At 41.4% G+C, this 23040-nt stretch overlaps 1 protein-coding gene across 3 annotated transcripts in view; it reads left to right on the top strand.

The window, feature by feature from the left end:
* The window catches only part of TNS3 (tensin 3), a 149826-nt gene that overhangs the window by 82159 nt on the left and 44627 nt on the right, over nt 1-23040 (top strand). For all 3 annotated transcript variants that reach the window (XM_014065299.2, XM_087713157.1, XM_014065300.2), the window contains one exon: nt 6000-6120. In XM_014065299.2, the coding sequence (XP_013920774.2) occupies nt 6000-6120 (121 nt within the window). The remainder of the gene's footprint in view (nt 1-5999; nt 6121-23040) is intronic.

Below are 23040 nucleotides of genomic sequence, written 5' to 3'. Positions count from 1 at the left end.
AAGTCATGTCAGTTCTTTTTATTTTAGTAAAATAAAAATGAACAAAGAGCAAACATTTTAAAGTGTTAGCGTTAGGGTAGGGTTATGATAACTGTTCAAAGGATTTTAATAGATTGAATATTGGGCCTGAACAAAATGCTGTTCAATAGTGGGAATGATATAAAGATAAAATAGGTGGTACCTTGCTTTGCATTATTACTTCTGAGAAGAATCAGAAGGCTAGCATGAGATAAAATCTTCCAATATTTAAAGATATCACAAAGAAGACAGTAGTGACATTAATTAATGTCTGAACCTAGGACAAAAATTGGTTTGTGGAATCGGGTGGGATTCACTACCAACTTTACTACCGGTTTGCTGAGCGCGCGCTTTGCGCACAGTTTAGAGAAAATTGAACTTCCACATTGAAAACAAGGAAAGGAGCAAGGAAAACAGCTGAGGAGCAGCAATTCAATCTGCTGCCCCTGATCAGCTGGGCTTCAGAAGCAGAAATAAAGGTTTGTAGAATGCAGGGGCAGGCAAGTGGGCCCACTTTCACAGAAACAGAGAACTGGTTCGCTCTCAGCTTGAAGTCAGAGCTACTGGCTCAGGCGAACAGGTCTGAACCAGTACGTTTGACGTTTGACGTTTATTAGGACTTGTATGCCGCCCACTCTCGAGAGACTCAGGGCGGCTTACAGATAAAGCAGGGAGGGGGAACATATAAAAATTAAAAGTACAGACATTAAAATCACACAACATTCATAATATAAAATGGGGCTGGCTAAATCAACAGCCCAGGCCTGCTGGAAGAGCTAGGTCTTAATCGCTTTGCGGAAGGTCGGGAGAGTAGTAAGGGTCCGGATCTCCACGGGGAGGTCGTTCCATAGGGCTGGAGCAGCTACAGAGAAGGCCCTCCCCCGGGGGGGGGGGTCACCAGCCGACATTGGCTGGCAGATGGAATCCAGAGGAGGCCTAACCTGTGCGATCTTATAGGTCTCTGGGAAGTAAATGGCAGGTAGCCAGGTCCTAAACCATGAAGGGCTTTAAAAGTAACAACTAGCACCTTGAAACGTGTCCGTAGACCAATAGGAAGCCAGTGCAGCTCACGGAGGACAGGTGTAACGTGGGTGTACCTAGGCACGCCCACAATTGCTCGTGCAGCTGCATTCTGGACTAACTGGAGTCTTCGAACACTCTTCAAGGGCAGCCCCATGTAGAGCGTGTTACAGTAATCCAGTCTTGAGGTGATGAGGGCGTGAGTGACTATCCGAAGGGCCTCCCGGTCCAGATAGGGTCGCAACTGGTGCACCATGCAAACCTGGGCAAAGGCCCCCCTGGTCACAGCCGACAAGTGATGTTCTAACATCAGCTGTGGATCCAGGAGGCCCCCCAAATTGCGAACCCTCTCTCAGGGGCATATAGTTTCACCCCCCCAGGCTAAGAGATGGAATAGCTGGACAATCCTTGGGAGGGAGCATCAATAGCCACTTGGTCTTGTCGGGATTGAGTGCAAGCTTGTTCGCTCCCATCCAGACCCTGACAGCCTCCAGGCACTGGCACATCACTTCTACCGCTTCGCTGAGTTGGCATGGGGCGGACAGATACAATTGTGTATCGTCCGCGTATTGGTGGTATTTAACCCCATGCTGGCGTATGATCTCACCCAGCGGCTTCATGTAGATGTTAAATAGGAGGGGGGACAGGACTGAACCCTGCGGCACCTCATAATTGAGGGGCCGGGGGTCGATCTCTGCCCTCCAACCAACACCGACTGCGACCTGTCCGATAGGTAGGAGGAGAACCACCGTAGGATGGTGCCTCCCACTCCCACCTCTCGTAACCGTCGCAGAAGGATAACATGGTTGATGGTATTGAAGGCCGCTGAGAGGTCAAGAAGCACAAGGATAGAGGAGTGACCCCCATCCCTGGCTCGCTAGAGATCATCGATCAGCGCGACCAAAGCAGTTTCCGTGCTGTAACCAGGCCTGAAACCCGACTGAAAGGGATCCAGATAATCCGTTTCCTCCAAGGTCTGTCGGAGTTGAAAGGTCACCACCTTCTCAACAACCTTCCCTACGAAAGGGAGGTTGGAGACTGGACGATAGTTGTTCAAGATGGCTGAGTCCAGAGAAGGTTTCTTCAGGAGGGGTCTCACCAACGCATCCTTTAGGAGGTGCGGGAAGGATCCCTCCCAAAGAGAGGTGTTAACAATAGTCTGGAGCCAGGCACGTGTCACCTCACTGCTGGTTGAGACCAGCCAAGAGGGGCAGGGGTCCAGTATACAGGTGGAGGCACTCACCGCTCCCATGGCCTTGTCCACTTCCTCAGGAGCGACAAGTTGAAACTCGCTCCATAAAATCCGCTCAAGACCTTCCTCCGGTACCTCGGCTGGTACCGTGCAATTGGAGTCCAGGTCCGTCCGAATCCGAGCAACTTTATCCATCAGAAACTGGACAAATTCCTCAGCTCTACCCTGTAAAGGGTCGTCCACATCCCTCCCTTTCAAGAGGGAGTGAGCTATTCTAAACAAGGCGGCTGGGTGCAATTCTGCGGATGAAATAAGAGCGGAAAAATGCGCACATTTTGCCGCCTGTATCGCCATGAGATAGGTCCTGATATAGGTTCTCATCAGTGCTCGGTCAGATTCAGAGTTACTAGCCCTCCAGTGGCGCTCTAGGCGTCTCTTTTGGAGTTTCATCTCCCGGAGTTCCTCGGTGAACCAAGGAGCCCTCCTGGATCCACCACCTCGGAGAGGCCGTAAAGGCACAATCCGGTTTAGAGCCCCCGCCGCCGCCGTATTCCAGGCAGTGACTAAGGACTCTGCCGGACTGTGGACGAGAGCGTCAGGTATTTCACCAAGCGCCGTCTGAAATCCCATAGGGTCCATCAGGCGCCTGGGGCGGAACCACCTAATCGGTTTCCCCTCCCTACAGTGGGGGATTGGTTTCCGAAAGTCAAGCCTCAGTAAGAAATGATCAGACCATGACAAGGGCAAGGTCTTAATGCCTTTCAAATCTAGATCACGTCTCCACTGCTCCGAGAGGAATACGAGGTCAAGCGTGTGACCTGCTGAATGAGTCGGGCCCCGAATTACTTGGGTCAAGTCCATGGCTGTCATGGAAGCCATGACCTCCTGTGCCCTATCATAGCATTCGCCGAGCGAAGGCAGGTTGAAATCCCCCAGCAGCATAAGCCTGGGGAACTCTACCGCCAGTTCGGCTACTGACTCGAGGAGCACAGGGAGGGTTGTTGCAACGCTGTTGGGAGGTAGATATGTTAACAACAGGCCCAATTGACCCTCAAGGTCCAACTTCACCAGCAAGGATTCTCACCCGACAAGCTCCGGAGCAGGGATCCTATGAGGAACTAATGACCTTCAGATGATGACAGCCACTCCCCCACCCTTTACCTGCAGTCGCAGCTAATGTAGCTCCTGAAACCCTTCTGGACACATTTCAGTGAGGGGGACTCCTCCCTCCTGGCCCAGCCAGGTTTCAGTAATACATGCCAGGTCTGCCCCCTCATCTAATATTAGGTCCCGGACGAGGGGAGCTTTGTGAACCGCAGACCTGGCATTTAGCAACAACAGCCTGAGGCCAGGGCACTGACAACTCTTGCCATTTGGTCCTGGAGTGGAACTAATAGGGCTGGAAGGAGGGATCGCTGCGATGTAGCGGACCCTCCTTCCCCGGTAATGGCCAGCCCTGAATTTCCCGTTGTACCTGCCCCTCCCTGGAATGACCGTAATTCTCCAGCCCACCCCCGCACCCGTAAACCCCATTTCCCCCCCGTAGCCTCCGCGCTCTCCAGCAGGCCATTTATATCATCCATTCTAGGACGGGAGGTAGGCCTGGGCCCCCTACCACTTCTGCAATAGCACTCAGAGGAGGAGGCACCCGGCTGTACTCTCAGTCCTCATACATCCACAGCCACTCACCCATACAGTCCCCACATGAATCAATTAAAAATACAATAAATAAAATACAAAATACAATAATAAAAAGTGGGCTCACACACACTCCTCATAAAAAAACAGTTCCGCAGATCTTAGATCTTAGATAGTGTGCAATTTGAGTCTAAAAGTCCGGAAATAGGCAGAACAGTTGAGGGCCAGCACTGGCAATGATAGTAAGTAGGGGAAAAAACTAACTTCTCTTCTCCTATAAGCCAGGCCCAGAGGTCCAAAGGTACCAAGTAGTAGGGACGGATCAAGATGGAAAGGGTAAAAAGGGGAGGGTTTGAATGTCCTTAACAAGTGTGTAAGCCTTCTCACGCACCGTAAACACCTCCAAGCGACCCCAGTCCGTAGCGTCATAATAAGGAGACTTAGATGGAATAAGAAGGCGCTATCCCAGTTGGCAGTCCAGGGGTCGTAGTGGGGGGTAATAAAGATGGCTATGCTGGTAATCCACGGGCCGTGGAAGATAGTGATGGTGGCAATAATCAGGGCTAAGAAACCAAGTCCAAAAGCCCTAAACGTATAGTTGAGGACAGTCTGATGGTCAGAGTCCAGGAAGGCAGGAGACCAATGTTGATATAGAAGGCAGCGTTGGGGGAGAAGGCAGCGTTGGTAAGAAAACCAGTGCTGATGGAGGGGACTATATTTTTGGAGAGAGCAAGGTTGGTAGAAAAGGCAGCGTTGGTAAAGAAAACAGTGTTGGTAGAGGAGACAGCGCTGTTGGAAAAGGTAACATCGATGGAAAAACTGAGCCAAGTATGGAGGGGGGGGGCATCCGGAAAAGGCTACGGACACGACGCACTCAGCCAGCCACCTGATTCGCCTGTTCCTAGCAAAAGCCCTGTTCAAACTCCCCCGTTCTAAAGGATGGCAATGCTCGACCAACACAGTCACTGCAGGCTCACCAGATTGTAAAAGTTTTGTGAGAAGAGTCAGAAAACCCCCCAGCTGCTTGAGCCGCCGCAAAATGCTCTCGATCACCTCCGTTGCCGCTGTAGGGCTGCCATTCCCGCCGCCAAGGACGCCAAGCCGCGCTGGAGTTTCCGGAGTCCTAGGCTGGAGGGAGGCATCAGCCCCCCTCAATGCTCGGTCCGCACACGTCCCCTGAATTTCTGTCATCCCAGGGGACCTCAAGACGGGTGATAAAAAGCCGGTTTCAGGGGCTCCCAGCGTTCTTTCGCCGGATCGTCTTAAGACGGAAAAGCCCTGGTGGCAGTAGAATGCCACCTCTGTGTGGAATCTTTAGAAAGCAAGATCAAAACTTGAAACAAGGTGGAATTTCCTGAATATGAGCTCTATTAAATAGTGGAACAGTCTGCCTCCTGAAGTTATGAGTGTTCCATCTCTGAAAGTTTTCAAGTAAACATTGGACAATCATTTGTCTGGGATGTTCTAAGATTTCTGCATTACAAAACAGCACGATCTCTAAGATCCCTTATTTATGGTTTTATTATTAACCTTTACCACATTATACATATGGCATGGTTATATGTATTGATAGATTTCATAAATCTCTTCATTTAAAAAAAAATGTGCAGACCTTGATGCTTTCTGAGCTTGCTTGCTTGCAGATATTTCATTAACTGCATTGGGTGATAAAACATCTTCAAGCAAACAACCAAGCTCAGAGAATACTAAGGTCTATACAATTCAACCTTATGCTACAGATATTATCTTCTATTCAATTTGAAAAACTGTGCGATAGTTTATTGTCTTGGAAATATTTGATGTTGGCAGGTGTTTTGAAACTCAATTTCGTTTAGAAGTGGAAAGAGTTAAAAAATGATTCTTTCTAAAGTATTGCCTTATTTTGAAAAGGCAATATTTATACAAATTCTTGCAAGTTGGAAACCACTCTATTATTGGTCTTTAGAAAATTATAAAGTTGGCATTTGAACTAATTCTTGTTTGTCTATGTTAATATTAACCACGTTTCATAAATATATTTTTGAATTAAAACTGGCAAAATCAAGTAGAATAAATAGAGCTATCAAAAAAGTTTTTAGCATATGGTTATGAGAAATGGTTTTCCATATTGTAATCCTGTTTTACATTTCAGATGAGTGGTATAAGTTACCTGGAAAACCCAAATGAAGGAGATGGAAGCATTTTCTCACCCAGCAAAAACGCAACAGTTCTACTAACTCCAGCATTTCCTGTATCTCCAGAGACTCCCTATGGTATGTGGACATGACTATTTTGGAATGATGGCTTCCTTATTTCTTTAATGAAAATTTATAACTCACAATTATCACTTAAGGTGATAGTGAGATAGGCAGTGCCTAAATTTGATTTAAAAATTAATAATAGAAGGCTTGTTTTATTATTTGCATGATATAGTGCAAATATAGCATTGCATACCAGGAACTGAATCCAACTGATGATGAGAGCTATGATCCATTAGAGAATTGCAGAATTGATTTTGCTAAGAGAGTCAATTGAACTTTTCAATAAGTTAATTTGAAGTCTGTATAAGTACATTTACAAATTTAATTTTTATTATTAGTATCTTCTGAAGGTATTGCAAATTTTACATGGGTAGGGTGAATTCTCATCTTGATTGACTAGGTCTTTCATAAAAAGTTGCTGCAGTTTCTTAAATTGTTTGATTTGCATTGAAATAGTAGGTAAAACTAGGCTAATAATTTGTAGCCTGTAAAAGGCAAGGCAATGTTGCACAGTGGGCAGGATTATAACAGAAAGTGCCCCAATGACTCAGGATTTTCTGGATAAACTATTTTTAAATCTAAACTACAGTTGTGGTTTTTTTTTTCCTTGCTTCAAAATGTCTTCAAACAATGCCATCAATTTTCACAAATTTTGTTAAAAGAACTCTGAATGTACAAAAACAAACTGGATGTGTATGTGTGTGGGGGAAGATATTTACAGCCATGAGGCCCTTAGGTCATATTTGCTCTAACTGTCTGACACTTTTCAAGTTTATTGCAGTCCAATGAAGGTTTTGAAGACTATAAGAATCCTTGTTTAAATCAGAAGTTGTTATTTTGTCATTAACTCGGCTAAAAATATTTTCTGTACATACTTTGCTCTACAATTTGTGTCCGTGTGTGTGCATGCATGTGTGTCTTTTTTGAGTCCCAACATCATACGTTAAAATACAAACCAACATAAAAAAGAGAAAGTGAGAAAAATAAGGAATTTATGCTGCAATCCATAAAATCTTGTCGTTCAAATATTTTGAATGACTATGTTGGTATTGAGAACTGAAACCCAAAAAGTTGGAGTAAAGTGCTCTTCCTTATCCCAATCTTTTGGTTGATATTGTCAAGTTGGCCTTCAATGAAAGGCAATTCAAACTGTTCCTTGGTTTAACAGGCAGGCAGTAAGAAGAATTTCCAGGACTACATAATTGGGCATGTTGGTAATTATTTGATTGTTTCTGTTGATATTTTTCCTTTTTCCTTATTAACAGAACATGTTTGTCATTGCTCTTCTGTACATGTTCATTCAAGCCAGAAGCTTTATATTTCACATACCAAGATAAGCTATCGCATAATAAAGAGGAATACACAAAATAATGCAATCAGAATATTTCTTTAAGGCATATTTCACCGACTCTTATATATTTTTAATCAGCACACAATCCTAATTTTAGATTAATCTGTTATTGTTCAGTATGAAAATGTAAAAATTAAAATTTTCCACCTATATTGCCACCTTTTATACAGCTCTTATTTGATATGCTTACTAGACAACCCATGCCCTATTGTGTCATTGTTTTGGGAATATTTTTTTATCTAAACAGAGAACCTGAATGACCACAGGTGGACAAAAAGGAGTGGGCAGGAGTGACTTCCAACTTCCTTCTGAGTTCCTGACTGAATTTGCTTGAAGGAAACTGGCAGGAAACATCAGAAATCTTCCTTCTTCTTTCCCTCCTTCCCTGACTCTCTCCCACCCTTCCTTCCTTTCTTATTTTCATTTATTTATTTACATATTTATTTATTCAATTTATTTTCCATCCATCTTGTTTTGAAGTGATTTTGGGTGGCATTAAAAGCATTAAAACCATAATGTAAATATTTCTAAAACAATAAAAAATGAGTTATTATCAAAGGTAAAATTATAGTTAAAAATGAGATGGGGAGGTGGGATTAAATCTTAATTCATCAACCAACTCCAGTATGATACTGCACCATTGGGGCCACAAGCCATCTGACAGAGCCTGATAGCCTTATGGGATGTGAGAGAGATGGAACCAATCTCATCTAAGGGGTAAGATATTTCAAAGGGCAAGAGCCACAACACAAAAGGCCCTTGTCCTGCACACTGACAGCTGAAATTCCTTGACTGACAGGATCTGTGGCATACCTCCTGCTGGCACAGATGGGGCAGGCCAGTCCCATTGGGGTATGATGGTACCTTAAATAACTTTTATGCCATGCCATGCAGAGATTTAACAATAATAACCTTAAATTGCACTCAGAAGCAAAACAGCACAGTCAGTTCACAGAGCGTGAACCTCCCATATTTCCACATTCTGCACCAATTGAAACTTCCAAATGAGCCTCACCTTTCTTGCTTCTTCCTTCTTCCCCGTGTTCAACTCTTTATTTCATCTTCCCACTTTTCTCTGTCTCCCTTCATTTTTTCCTTTCTCTCTTTCACTCCCTGAAATTCTTCATTATCTCTCCCCCTTCCCTACTCTCTGTTCTTCCCTCCCTGTCATTCTGTCATTACCTTTCCTCTCTAGAATTTCTTTTGGCTTCCCCATTTACTTTGCTCATAGGAAACTTTCAATGAGAAAGTCACTGGGGAAACCAGCAGGAAGTTCAGATTGAAGGCTAGCAGGCAAGTCAGGCCTGGGGATAAGTTTCTAATTCACCCCGCCCGAGTGTTGAGTGTTGAATGAAAGTTGTGTTTTACTGTTTATTTTATTCATATATTGTTTATGTTTTTATATTGCACCCCCCCTTTCCCTATGAATGTAAGCCGCCCTGAGTCCCCTCAGGGAAAAGGGCGGCCTATAAATCCCAATAAACTAAACTAAACTAAACTAAATGGTTACTGCCAGGAATGGAGGGAACAAGGGCGTAGATGAGAATACATGAAAGATGCTGTGCAGGTTGGGAAGTGTGTGTTCATGCCCAAGATATCCTGTATTAGTTGGGGAGCATCCACAAGAGAGCAACATTGGTCATGGGATTATAGGAATGTGCAAAAAGTGCCACCTGTGGGATTGGAACAGGTGGCGAAATGCATATCAATACACAAGTGGTGCCATGTGGCTCAGAAAGGACACACAGAGTGATACGCATGAGGAGTTATACAAGAAGGGCTGTTCAGTTGGATACCAAAGGCCCAACCATTTACCAAGACAGGTAAATGGTTGTTGGGGTAGGGGAGCAAAGGGTTGCAAGAGTGGCTGGGAAACTTCCATGGAATGTTAAAAATGAAGATCATGTGTTTGCAAAAGCAATTGACAGCAGTAGCAGCTGAGCATGAAGTAGTCAGACCTTCCCCAAATTTAATTCCTTTGGGAGTCATGGTTCCCAGATTTCAGACACATTCTGTAAATTAATCTATTTGAGATACTTTGATTCAAACATTGTTTCCTTTTGATGCACTGTAAAAGATTATAAAAATGAGAGTTTTAGTTATATATAGATAGATTAAAATGTTTACATCCTGTTTTATAATGACAACATGAAGCACTCAGGAACCCTGCTATTCTACATGTATATTCCATCTTTTTAGTGTCATATGACAAATGTTCATTGTTAGAGGGTAGAATTTGCTACCAAGTTGCTGTCCTTTCTCCCCTTCTTCCTGTTCATAAATGTTTGAATGAATAAAGAAAATGAGTCCCAACATGGTGAGCTAATACCATATGGAATGCATGCTGCAGGAAATTCGTAATTCATTTCTCAGTCACAAACATACTGGATGGATTTATGCCAGTTTTGTTTTTATGACCAATACAGAAATAATGCTACTGCTTAAGAATGATTTAAATGCTTGAGTCTGTTCTCGGCACTTGTTGTACTACATAGTTCTGAATGTGCTACTCAAAGTTCCAACTATCCCAGAATTTCCACAGTCACATGATTGCAGTATGCATGCTTGCTTGCATTTAAGATGGTTGCAGTATCTCACAGTCACAGGGCCACCATTTGCTTGCTGGTTTTCCACAAACAGAGTCAACAGGAAATTTGACAGGCAAGATAACAAGTTATTCCACTTAGTTGCTTGCACTTCTTCTGCCCAGCAGCTGTCACCCCTAATCTAGTCCTGCATATTTCAAGGCTTCATTGACCACTCACGTGCCTTCTCCCACTCAGCAACCACTACCCCCGGCTCCACCTCACGTGGCATTACCTGGCTTGCTTGCACGTGAGTGGTCAATGAAGCCTTGAAATATGCAGGGCTAGATTAGGAATGCTTGGAGTGCCATTGCTAAGCAATGTGGTCACATAATATTGCACTTTATAGCTGCATCATCCAGTCCCAATTACCATGAACTGAGGATAATTTGTACTTAAGTCAGAGATGTACAACTCCTTTTAGGATAAGAACTATATTTCTTTAAATAAAGGCAGGGCAAAGAACTATTTTTGAGGGCCACTTTTGAGTGGTGTTAGGAATAAATTTTTGAATCGTTTCCCTAAGGAATGAATTTTGTTTTGTGGAGGATAGAGAATTTTATTCTTTCTGAGGGGGACTATATTCCAACTGAGACAATTTAAAATGTGATATCTAAAATAACTGAGTAATTCAGTTGATATATCCTACCCAGAAATTGAGATTAGTAGGTGGAATTCCATCAAATATAAGCTAAATAAATAAATATCACAGATCTAACAAAATCCTATGCAGATTTATTGAGAGATAAATAAGTAGATGGGAGGGGGCATAATAGTTCAGCAGTTAAAGATATGGAACTTGTCATTTTGAAAGCTGACAGCACAAGTTTGAGATCTGAGCACTGTACAATGTGGGAAGGTCGCATTACTATCCTGCAAATCTAGCAGTTCTAAAGAATGTAAATGCAAGCAGATAAATAGGTACCATTTTGGTGGGAAGATAACAGTGTTCCATGTGCTTCGGCCTATAGTCATACTGGCTACATGACTATGGAATCGCTGACTCGAGTAAGAAATGGAGATGAACACCATTCCTTAGAGTTGGAAATGACCAGATAGGAGAAACTTTTCCTTTAAACAAGTAGATAATCTGAAAAACACTTTTATCTGAACCTCCATTAAAAATTTAGCTTATGGAACTATTGTAGATTCCACTTCTATTTATGTATGAGTATTGAGAAGCTAACTCTCTAGAGCATGGAATTTAGAGAAATTATTATTTTAGCTATGAGGGTAGCTTCTTTTATAGTGCAACTCCACATTTGAGTTCTTGTGTAGTCCATCTGATCTTAGTAGAATCACTTATTGGAAAGCTAAAATTGTTTTACTTGACTATGCTTTCATTTTCCATGTACTTTGTTATTCAGATGTTTTGATGTTCCTGTTCTCAAAGGGCTGAAAGAGGGTAAATAAAATGGATCAGATTGTTCAACCAATCTTAGATGAGATAAAATAGTTCTTTGTCTTAGGGGTAGCCAGAGAGAGATTGGATCATAGAAAACTAATATATCATCAGAATAGACTTCTGTATATGTAAGTTCTTGTTTGGTTGGGATTTGCATTAATTTAATCATCAATTGATTTTCCTGGGCCCTAGGTTTTTGTTATTGTTGGTGTATATGTTGTCTGATTTCGTAAGCAGTTTACAGTAACAGGTATTATAATTTGAGTATTTTTTAATGTTAATTTTAAAGTTTTATCCCTTTTTAATGTCATTCATATTGTTCTTATGTATTTTGTATTACTTATAGCTCTTTTGGGAACTTTACTTCTTCAGTATCTTCCTGACTAAATTATTGGAAGTGATGCCAGTAGTGACACTGGAGCACTTCAAGTATTAAAGGATATGGGTATCCAAACTGAGATTTCTTTAACTGCTACATATTTTTAGAAAGTAAGGACTTTGACAATTAAATGCCATAAGAATAATATTTAAAATCATAAATCTGAAAAAAGATTATTGCACTGGATGTTTATAATATCATATTCGCATATTACATGCATATGGACAGTGCATATGCTGTCTTGTTGTCTGCTGTCAACAAGATAGAATATAGAATAATAGAGTTGGAAGGAACCTTGGAAGTCTAACCCCCTGCTCAAGCAGGAGACTCTATACCATTTCAGATCAATGGTTGTTCAGTTTCTTTTTGAAAACCTCCAATGAGGGAGCACCCACAACTTCTAAAGGCAAGCTATTCCATTGGTTGATTATTCTCACCATTAGAAATTTTCTCTTTAGTTCTAGGTTGCTTCTCTCCTTGGCTAGTTTTCATCCATTGTTTGTTGTTTTGCCTTTTGGTTTTGGGAAATAGTTTGACCCCCTTGTCTTTTTAGGAGTCCCTTCAAATATTGGAACACTGGTATCATGTCTCCTTTTCATAAGACTAGACATACCCAATTCCTGTAATTGTATGTTTTAACCACCAGCCCCATAATCATTCTTGTTGCTCTTCTCTGCACTCTTTCCAGAGTATCAACATCTTTTTTTATATTGTGGTGACCAGAACTGGATGCAGATTTCCAAGTGTGATCTTACTAAGGCTTTGTAAAGCGGTACTAGAACAGTACTAGAAGATACTTTGCAATATTTAATGTATATGCTATGAACAGGTATAAAAGGTATAAAACAATTAATTTCATTTTGTGAAGCAGTTAGTCTTGACAAATATTGGCTATCATACATCAGATGATGTCAGTGAGTGATTTCAGAAATACAGTATAGTGGAAACTAATAATTGGAACTATGACAGTAACTATTTCACTGGAGGATTTTGTGTAATTCTGAAAGAACTAGTGTGCTGTGTTTAAGCTCTCTCCAGGATGTATAAAGACCCAGTTGTCTTGAGCCTCAACCAGCAGATTGAGATCTGAACCATTTTATATGTTAAACATTCTGTACCAAGTGAGTTGCCAGAGATTTTAATTATCTCACACAACTATGCTCTGACATTCCCTACCCATTATCATTGAGTTTAGAGACAACTTTTAGAGGTCAGATACTATATTTCCTGTGACAAAGTAAAGATTCATTAAACCAAAACTGTGGACAAAGAGAGATCTATTCATATTAGCTTTAAAACTACAACAAATGAGATTCTTTATGCTTACATAAATATTAAAAAAAACACATTTTCTTGGCTACAGATTCATATCACTATGCTACTGAAGGGTTATTTAGTCTCTCAGGTCAGCTTTTTCTACCTATGAAAGAACAAAACTTTGTATTTTAATATTTATTTCCGAACTTATTGAAGTATTACCAGAGTGCAAGAGGACACAGGCAGGCACCATTTGCACCATCTACTGCTATATTTTCACACAAACCATAAAACAACTTCTTTTCTTCTCCTGGCCTATTTCATTTTCAAATAGCAAAAGAGCATTCCCACAGCAATATGGTGCTGTTATCTCCATTCTTTGACCTCACATGGGATTGAGGGAACTCTACTTATCCACATTAGTACAGTAAGTACAGGCACAAGGTCACAAACAACCCAATACACTAGTTGTATTCTTGGTGGGCCCATAGAAAACATACTGTAGAAATTGTTTTGGAAAATGATGAAGACATTAGTAATAATTTCCAGGACATTCAGTTCCAAAAGGGCCACAACTAGTGTATCAGATTATAATCTCATAGCCAATTCTAATGAATATTTAAAGTCTTGGAGAATTTTATAATTTTAAGTTTCAACTACCGTATTTGTATTTCTATATGTGTATACAAAATATGCTTTGTACACTTGTCAAGCGTATATTTTGAAAATAATTTGTAAGACATGTGCTGCCTTTATCATTCATTAAAGGAAGGGCTGCAAAAACTTACTATTTATTTAAGACTCATCGTAATTAAAGTTATTAACGGATCCGTAAAACAACTATTTTAGTTTGAGGTTCAAACAGAAGTCCGGAAAAAAGCCCCCCTTTAATGAATAACAGAGAGGTCCTGTGCTTATGTGAGATCCCTAGCACTTCCATATAGTTTTTAAAGTGTGCCAGCATTTTCATATTTATAAATAATGTCTATATATTTAAAATATCAAGCAGGCCCATTGTTTGGAACAATGCAATTAATCACATTTTTTATAATCGCCAACAGAACCCAAATATTATCTTTATAAAAAAGTATCCATGTTTTTCAGATGTTATAGCAATGTTAGTATTAGAAAACAGAGAGAATGAAATGCTGGATATATAAGATAAAATGGAATTCTTTAGTTCAATATTTACAATTCAAAAAAGCTGAGATTAACTGGGTATGAATCTCTCTGTCTCTCTCTCTCTCTCTATGTGTGTGTGTGTGTCTGGGTAAAAGAAAGAGAGAGAGAAGGACATTCTAAGTTATTAAAAAAGACAGTTACTGATTCCTTAATATTCAATTAATATTAAAAAGAAATAGCTTTCTCTGTTTCTATCTGCATTCACTGTAGTAAAGAAAATAATCAAAGTAATAAAATAATTTCACATTGAAGATCACTGCATCATCCCCATGATCATATGATCAAAATTAAGATACTTGGCAACTGACTCATATTTATGATGGTTGCTGTGTTCTGGGATCATGTGATCGCCTTATGTAAATTTCTGATGGAAAAAGTCAATGGGGAAGACAGATTCACTTAAAAACTATGTTACTAACTTAACAACTGCAATGATTCACTTAATAACTGGCAAAAAGGTCATAAAATAGGCAAAACTCATAGGTCTGACTTTGCAACAGAAGTTTTGGGCTGAATTGTGGTCATAAATCAAGGACTACTCGTATTACCAAATTATTTTGTACCCTTTTGTTAGCAGTTACGTTTTCCCAAAAATACGATCTGCCCTGAAACTAATGCCTTGCCACATTTTTGCGTGGGCAAAAATATAAGCCGACCCCAAAAATAAGTCCCCTGGACAACCCCCCCTCTGGCCAGGCAGAGCATCGCTCACCGACCTACCGGTATTCCAAAGGCGCCAAGCCACAGGAGCTGAGGGGGAAAGGCGTTCACGTTGCTTGGCGCCTTTGTGATACTGCTAGGTTGGGGAGTGGCGTTCTGCCTGGATGGAGGGAGGAGTTGTCAGGCGGCTGCTCCCTTGCGAGTGGGCACAGCCTCAGGGGCGAAGAAGCCATGAGGTGACCATGCTCATGAGCAGCCACCCAGAAAGCCCCCTCTCCAGCCAGCCAGAGCACCATTCACTGACCTACGGGGTGTCCCTAGGGCACCAAGCCACGTGGTGCTCTGCCCACCCCCAGCTCCCGCGGCTTGGCACATTCGGGATACCCCCTAGGTCAGTGCATGGAGCTCTGCCCGGCTGGAGAGGGGGGTTGCATGAGCGCCTCTCCCTGCAGGGCCAGGGTGCCACCACTGCGGCATTTCAAGCGTAACTTCTTCTCCAGCTTCCAAACTCCAAAACTTGGATGCCGAGTCTTCCAGCAGCGGCAGCTCTAGGACTGCGCTCTATGGTTGTGGGCTGGCTGCTGGAAGACTCTGTCCATAAGACTCTGTCTGGCAGCTAGCCCACAACCATACAGTGCACTCCTAGAGCGGCCGCTGCTGGAAGACTCGGCAGCCGAGTTTTGGAGTTTGGAAGCCGGAGAAGAAGTTATGCTTGGGCACAGTGGCGGCTGCAGGGAGAGCTGGGACAGGGCATGGTGAAGTTGGGAGGCATGCTTGCTGGGGGAAGAACAGGCACTCGTGCAACCTCCCTCTCCAGTCAGGCAGAGCTCCATGCACTGACTTAGGAGGTATCCCTAATGTGCCAAGCTGCGGGAGCTGGGGAGTGGGCAGAGTGCCACGTGACTTGGTGCCTTAGGGATACCCCCTAGGTCAGTGAATGGCACTCTGCCTGGCTGGAGAGGGGGTTTGGCCAGGTGGTTGCTTGTGAGCATGGTCACCTCATGGCTGCTTCGCCCAAGGCTGTTCCTGGCTCTTTGGGAGCTAGTTTGCAAGGGAGCAGCTGCCCAGCAACCCCAAAACAATAAGCCCTCCACCTATAATAAGCCCAAGGCCATATTTCGTGGGGCAAAAGAAAATAAGACCCTGTCTTATTTTGGGGAAAGCACAGTATTTTCCTCCTAGGAAAGCAGTCTTTTGTGAAAAAGTTGAGGATGAGCACTTTTTCCTGAACTCTAACTTCCAACTCAAAGCCATTTAAAACAGAAATCTGTCAGCAAGTTGTAATATTTCCTTAAGATATATGTGCACCTAGCATCTATGTACCTCTTGCATATTGCTAAATACTAGAGTTGTTTCATTGCAGAATTAAGAAAGGGCATAAAGTTACAGTAATTTTCTGTCAATCAAACTAGCAACTTGTTTTCTACAGTTTTTTTCCCTGGCAGATAAGGTTTGATTTTATCTTCACATCTTTAGCTCTACAGAGCTTCCTATAGTATATAGAATTTCCCATGGTGCCTTCTTGTCTGAGTAATACCCAAAGGCTTCTTTTCAGGAATTCTCCCAACTCAGTTTTACCAGCCCATTGGGATTTTATCAAAATTAACACATAACTTCAACATCCAGTTGCTGTCCAAGTCCATTGTCATTTTTTTAAAGCTATCATTCATTTTGAGGTTTCTCCTTGGCCTTCTTTTTTAGGGGGTTTCTATAGTGGTATTTAAAACTCTACCCCTAATTCAATGGACTTTAAATATTAATATCAATTCATAATTTCATCAATAGTTCACCCTTCTAGAAAGCCCAATAGAATTTAAGCTATCATCTACTTTCAACCTTCTCCAGTACAGAATTTCATGTCTTCATGGCTTCTACGTATACAGGAAAAGCCAGCAAAGTTCAACCAAACTTAATTCAGACAATCTAAAAAGTTAGCTATGACCCCTGCATAGCCCCTTGGGAGTTTGACAACCAATATAATACATTTCTTGCACAGGAACAGGAAGCTCAGGTGATTTTGCAATGTAGTGAGCCCTGCTACTAGATGGGTAGGGAGCTAATCCTACTATATGCCCTGAGGGTCATGTCTTTATCCCATGACCCTGGAGCTGAAGTTCTAATTGTCTTGTAGATAGGCTGGTCCAATCTTAATGTACACGAAATATCTGCTGGGGACAAGGAGCTGCTTTGTCTTTAAAAACATGTTTCTCCTTTTCTTATCCAAGAATTTTTTTTTAACATATGGCACATGTTAGCCAGAGATCACCGAAGTGGCTGGCTACCTCTGTGAAAGGAATGTTTTCTGGTGGTGTTATCTTACCCGTGGGATGCTGAATGCCAGTAGGCAATCGGGGGAGGCTCTTTTTCTGTCCCTACGCTGTTTATTCGCTCATGGGAATCTAGCCACCAAGATGTCGACCTCAGCAGAGCGCGGGCTCAGCATCTTACCATGTGAGCTACCGATGCCCCATATCCAGGGAAATATTCTGCCTTTTTAATATTTCCTAGAATATTTCATTCTTCTAGGAGTGGGGTGGGTGCTAAGTTTCTACAGTATGTATGTCCTCAATATTGATATATTTCAGATTTTTAAATATATCTATTTATGTTATTCTTTCTCAGCCATTGGCCTTAGTATCAGTTTTCAAATGTTGTGACTCTTAAACATTGTCTATTTTTAAGGATTTGTTTAAACAAGAAGCAGTATTTTAAAATTGTAAAAATAATCAAGTGAAATACAAAAATGCAACAAAAGACACATTGATACCAGTATAATACAGTTTAATAGGTTAAACATTTGTTTGATTCATTTACAAATTCATCCATACCAACTGAATTGCCTTTTGTCTGTCCTTAAGGTAGTGCTTTTTACATAGTTGTACTATGAAGATTTGCAACCATTATATAGCAATAAATCATTTTGGGGGGAAGGGAAATGTAGAACAGGTAGAAGAGAAAGAATGTTAGGTAGATTTTTTAAAAAGTATTTAAATATATTGGTCTTGACAAAATATGATCAGTAATGATACTGTGATAATATGTATATATCGCAAGCCCCATAGCAAACATGGACTTAATCTTCGTAAATGTCAACGTCCATAAGGCAGTGACCGTTGCATTGTGAAGGCCAGGGGCAGGACGTCACAGATTACAGCACGCCATTGATTCCGATTTAGGGTGGCTTGTTGGGCATCGGTTATTGAAAAATGGAGTGGTTGAAGATCGTGAGCCACTTGGGATATCCACGTTTTCTTTGGGGAATTTCGTGCGATTTTCCACCCATCCGGTCGCAGCGGTCCCCCCCCCCCATGGCAAAAAAGCAAACATCCATACTATATCTAAATGCATCGTTGACATGCTACAAAATTATTAGTTAGCAAAGAAATTAACCATAGGAATTTTTTTTAGACTATATATTTTGCAAATTCATTAATGGCTTATTCTACCAATAAATATTGATCCAATTGCACAGATTTCTTGGAGTATTTACACTTTCCCTCCTTCTCTCCCAACAACTGCAAATCAAAAATAGTTTTAAAACATGTGAAGGTATGTATTTAAGATAAATTAAATAACACTAAAACTCTAAAGGAAACATTTTTATAATGGGGCGCTATACTTGTGGAGCTTTTATTCAGGGTTCAGGTCTCTGATCACTGCCTGTTGATCTCCTAATGAGCAAAAAAAAAAAAAAAAAACAACACTTAGCCCTCAACCTACTACTTATGGTCATTAAACAAATCCAATTTCCCCCATTGACTTTGCTTCTTGGGAGCTAGCAGGGTAAAAGATGATGATATGATTCCTGGATGTTGCAATTATCTTCCCAAGTGCCCAAATTTTGATCACATGACCATTAGGATTCTACAATAGTTGTAAGTGCAAGGATCTGTCATAAGTCACTTTTTTCAGTGATGTTATAACTTCAAACAGTCACTAAACAAATGATTGTAAATTGAGGATTAGCTGTGTTGTTGTCCTTTTTTGTTTTGCTTTGTTTTTTGGTAGAGTCAGTGATAACTCCTGGCCACTGCCTTGACTAGTCCTACAGTTTTCTTGGCAAGATTTTTCAAAAAATAGTTTGCCATTGCTTTCTTCCCAGAGACAATTGAAAATGATTGGCCAAAATCACCTACCTGGCTTTGTATTTCAAGGGGGACTAGAACTCATAGGTTTCTGGTTTCTAATCTGATGCTTTAACTTCTACACCAAACTGGTTCTCTGTTGACTTGCCATCTGTGAAATGTTCTTAAGGTGGCACTTTCTCTGGTCATCATTCTATAAACTCCTCTAAGACACAGCAAAATAATTCTTAGGAAGAAGTTTCCACCTATCTTGTTGGCTTATGGATCTGAAAACAAATACCCACACATTAAAAAAAATCAAATCAAATCAATGACTTCACTGTTCACCTCCATTCCAACAACTGAAGCTGTCACAGTAGTGAAAAATGTTTGCTACAAGACAGCACATTATGCAACAGAACTAACCTCAGCCCAGACCATATATGTGTCATGTCGGACCTCTGCCAGAAAACTATCTATTTAAAATACAATTAAAGTTTCCACAGACAAAGACACAGTTGCGCTATGGGCTCAACTGGGTCCCCACTGTGGCCAATCTCTACATGGAAGATATTGGAAGAGGTAGAAACTAAAGCCCTAAACTCCTTCACAGGTTTTCCACCTCACTGATATATGCATGTGGATGATACTTGGGTCAAAATTAAAACACAGGAGGTAGAAACCTTCACCAAACACATCAACTCCATGAACAGATACATATGTTCACACAGGAAGATGGTAGAGGAAACAGTCTGGGTGTCCTGGACTGTGCAATGCACATTAAGGAAGATAGAAGCTTTAACATTGAAGTTTTCAGAAACAATCCCCCCCCCCCCAATCAATACTTATTTTTTGATTCTTACCACTCACTGCGTCACAAAATGGGAGTGATCAGAAACCTGCCCCATCGGCTGAAAGTTTGTCTATCAGTATAGAGGGGCGAAAAAAGTACTAAAACATATCTGAAAGCTCAGGAGGATTTTCAGCCAACACAACATACACGTACACTTTAACCCAAGAGTACACTAAGGCAGAAGCTTGTCCACCCAAGGATGAAACACCCAGACATAAACTGAGCAATGTGATATACGCAATACAATGTGCAAATCTGTACATTGGAGAAACAAAACAATCATTTAACAAATGTATAATACAACATAGAAGAACAAATCCATCAGGACAAGATTCAGTGGTCCATCTGCATTTGAAAGATAACGGTTACTCTTTTGAAAACAGCAACGTCCACATTTTGGATAGAAAAGATCATTGGTTTGAAAGAGGGATTTAAAAAAACCCATCTATGTTAGAATTGAACAGAGAGAGAATAATAGGACATCTTTGACCTTTGAGAAGAAACTGTGTTACTTAATTAATTTACTTAATTACTTAATTAATAATTAATAAAAAAAACTTGTCAGAAAGTTGATGGCATGGGAGATCTAATGTAAAAAATGTCAACAATTCTTTAGTTGTGTGTTTTTTCATACTGAAGGAATTGCTATATTATGTAATCTGTGGAAGTGTGATCAGAAGTTGAATCCATGCCGAGGCACTACAAATAATACTTTGCTTAATGACCAGTTACTGCTCAAAGTTATAAGGGTACTGAATAAGTGAGACTTATGACAAACCCTCAAAGTTCTTGCCATTGCAGTGTCCCTATGGTTGTGTAATTGGGAGTCAAGTGCTTTGGCACCAGCACACAATTACAATGCTTGCAGCATCCCTGTCATGTGATTATTTGTGACCATCAGTCATTTGTGACCCAGACTTGCTAGATTCTGACAAGCAAAGTCAATGGGGAAACAGGCAGAAAAGGCCACATATGAGGTTTTGCTTAATGAGACATAGGATTGAAATAACTATGGCAACTTGAACTGCCAAAATTTCTGGTGTAAATTATCACTGTCACATAATCATCACTGTCACTGCATCGTTTAGCGATGAAGTCGCTCATCCCAATCACTGTTTTTAAACAAGAACTATCTATAGTATGTTTTTTTTAAGGAAAAAAAACAGATGGCACATTTACAGCTGTGTGAAAAAGTCCTGCACACTTTCAGTTTTAAGCTGTATTTACATATTTAATCAACTTTTCACTCATAGAAACCACACAAAATTAGTACTTTGATGAAAAGTTCTGTAGTTGGATTGATACACATAATTTTTATTAATATAACCAAAGTCTTTTTAAGGTTTTGAGTGAGTTCATGTATTAAAACAAACACAACTTGAATTTTCGAGAATGTTACAATCAAAACTAGCCAATCAGCAGCGAGCTTTGGCTGACCAATCAAAATGCACAGAGACTAAATCTATGAGCCAATCAATGTTGTCATACTCTCTGACTATAAATAGGCATGAAAAGCATCGAGAAATTTAATTTCGCTCTGGCTGCGGGCAAAGATGATGCTTTGATTTCACCAGTACTGAGCAGTGGCGTCGCATCATTGTACTTCATGAAGAGGGTTACTCCTATACAGAAATAGCCAAGAGAGTGAAATGCTATCGCACCACAGTGAGCAGAGTGATTGAAAAATACCAAATAACTTGTTCAGTTGATGACAAGCTCCGCTCTGGAAGACCAAGAAAGTCGACAAAACGGCAAGATTGGACTCTGCAATGCATTTCGATGGCTGACAGGAAGCTTACCTCACCTCAGGTTATAAGAATTTGGGATGAAACATGCAATGTAAAAGTATGCACAAGCACAGTATGTCGCAGACTGCTTGCCAGAGGACTTAAAGACTGCAGAGCTCGAAGAAAAACCTTTGCTCAGACACTCACTGCTCTTGTCAACGTGGGCCAAGAAGTATGCCAAATGGACCAACGAACAGTGGGCCAAGGTCATCTTCAGTGATGAGAGCAGTGATGTGTAGTGAGGTTTATGGCTGATGGGGCACTGACACAGTGGTGGATTTCAAAAAATTTTTAGACTTGTGGACTTCAACTCCCAGAATTCCATAGCCAGGCGTGCTCAGTTTCGATTTAAAGCGACATTTGTTTTTCTCCTTTGCGAAAAAGTTTCCTTCATTCTTTTTCTTCTCCCTCCCCCTCCTTCCTTCCTCTCTCCCTCCCTCCCCCCCTCTTTCAGACAGACACACAGACACAGAGAAGTTGGATTGAACTATCTCTCTTACCCCCTTCCCTCTCTCACTCTCTCTCTCTCAAACAAACACAAACACAGAAGTTGGCTTGGATATATTTTCCAATGGCTTGAAAGTAGCTCCTCTGCCATACCCCCCCCCACAATTCCCCTGCTGCCTTCCCCAAACACCAACACCATTGCAAATGCAGCCTGCTGTCTGGGTGGGAAATGCCTGAAATGCAATAAAGCCCACCCATCCATTCACCTCCTGCTTGCAGGTTGGGGTGAGAGAAGAGGCAGAGAAGCTGGAGGGGAGCTGATCTGAGCCTTTGATTGCAGGTGGAGCCACGCTGCCTTTTCAAACTTGTAATCAGTGAAGCTGGGCTTATATAGTTTTATCCAGCTGTGTGTGTGTGTGTGTGTGTGTTTGTGTGTGTTTGAAAAGGCAACGTGGTTCTGCCTGCAATCAAACTACACTTGGGGAGGGATCTACACTTGAGGATGAAGTTTGAATTCCTCCCCCTCCCTCCGACCCACACGTACCTTTTCCAGCTGTTTCAGAGAGGATTTCAACTTTGCCCTTGCCTGTCATGAAAAGAAAAAAAATGTAAAAGGAAAAAGGCAAGAGCTGAGATCAGGCTGAACTAGATGCTGCCAGAGTCACTGTGGATCACTCTGCTTAACTGTTTAAAAAAGCTTCTAAAAAGTGCCCTCTACAGGAGGAGGCAAGAGAACGATGTGCCTCACCTACATCAGGAATTTTTAGGCTTTTAACCCTTGCTTAACTCTGCTCGAGTGATCATAAAACGCCTGAAGTCAGAGTAGATGAGGTACGTCGTTCTCCTGCCTCCTCCTGTAGAGGGCGCTTTTTAGAGGCTTTTTAAAACAGTGAAGCAGAGTCATCCACGGTGACTCTGGCAGCAAGTAGCTCAGCCTGACCTCAGCTCTTGCCTTTTTCCTT

Source organism: Thamnophis sirtalis, unplaced genomic scaffold (assembly GCF_051295495.1).
Source record: "Thamnophis sirtalis isolate CommonGarterSnake01/CBP01778 unplaced genomic scaffold, rThaSir2_p1.2 scaffold_4, whole genome shotgun sequence".
Classification (NCBI taxonomy): Eukaryota; Metazoa; Chordata; class Lepidosauria; order Squamata; family Natricidae; genus Thamnophis; species Thamnophis sirtalis.
Note: the sequence above shows the minus strand (reverse complement) of the source record. Positions and strands in the feature narration are given on the sequence as shown.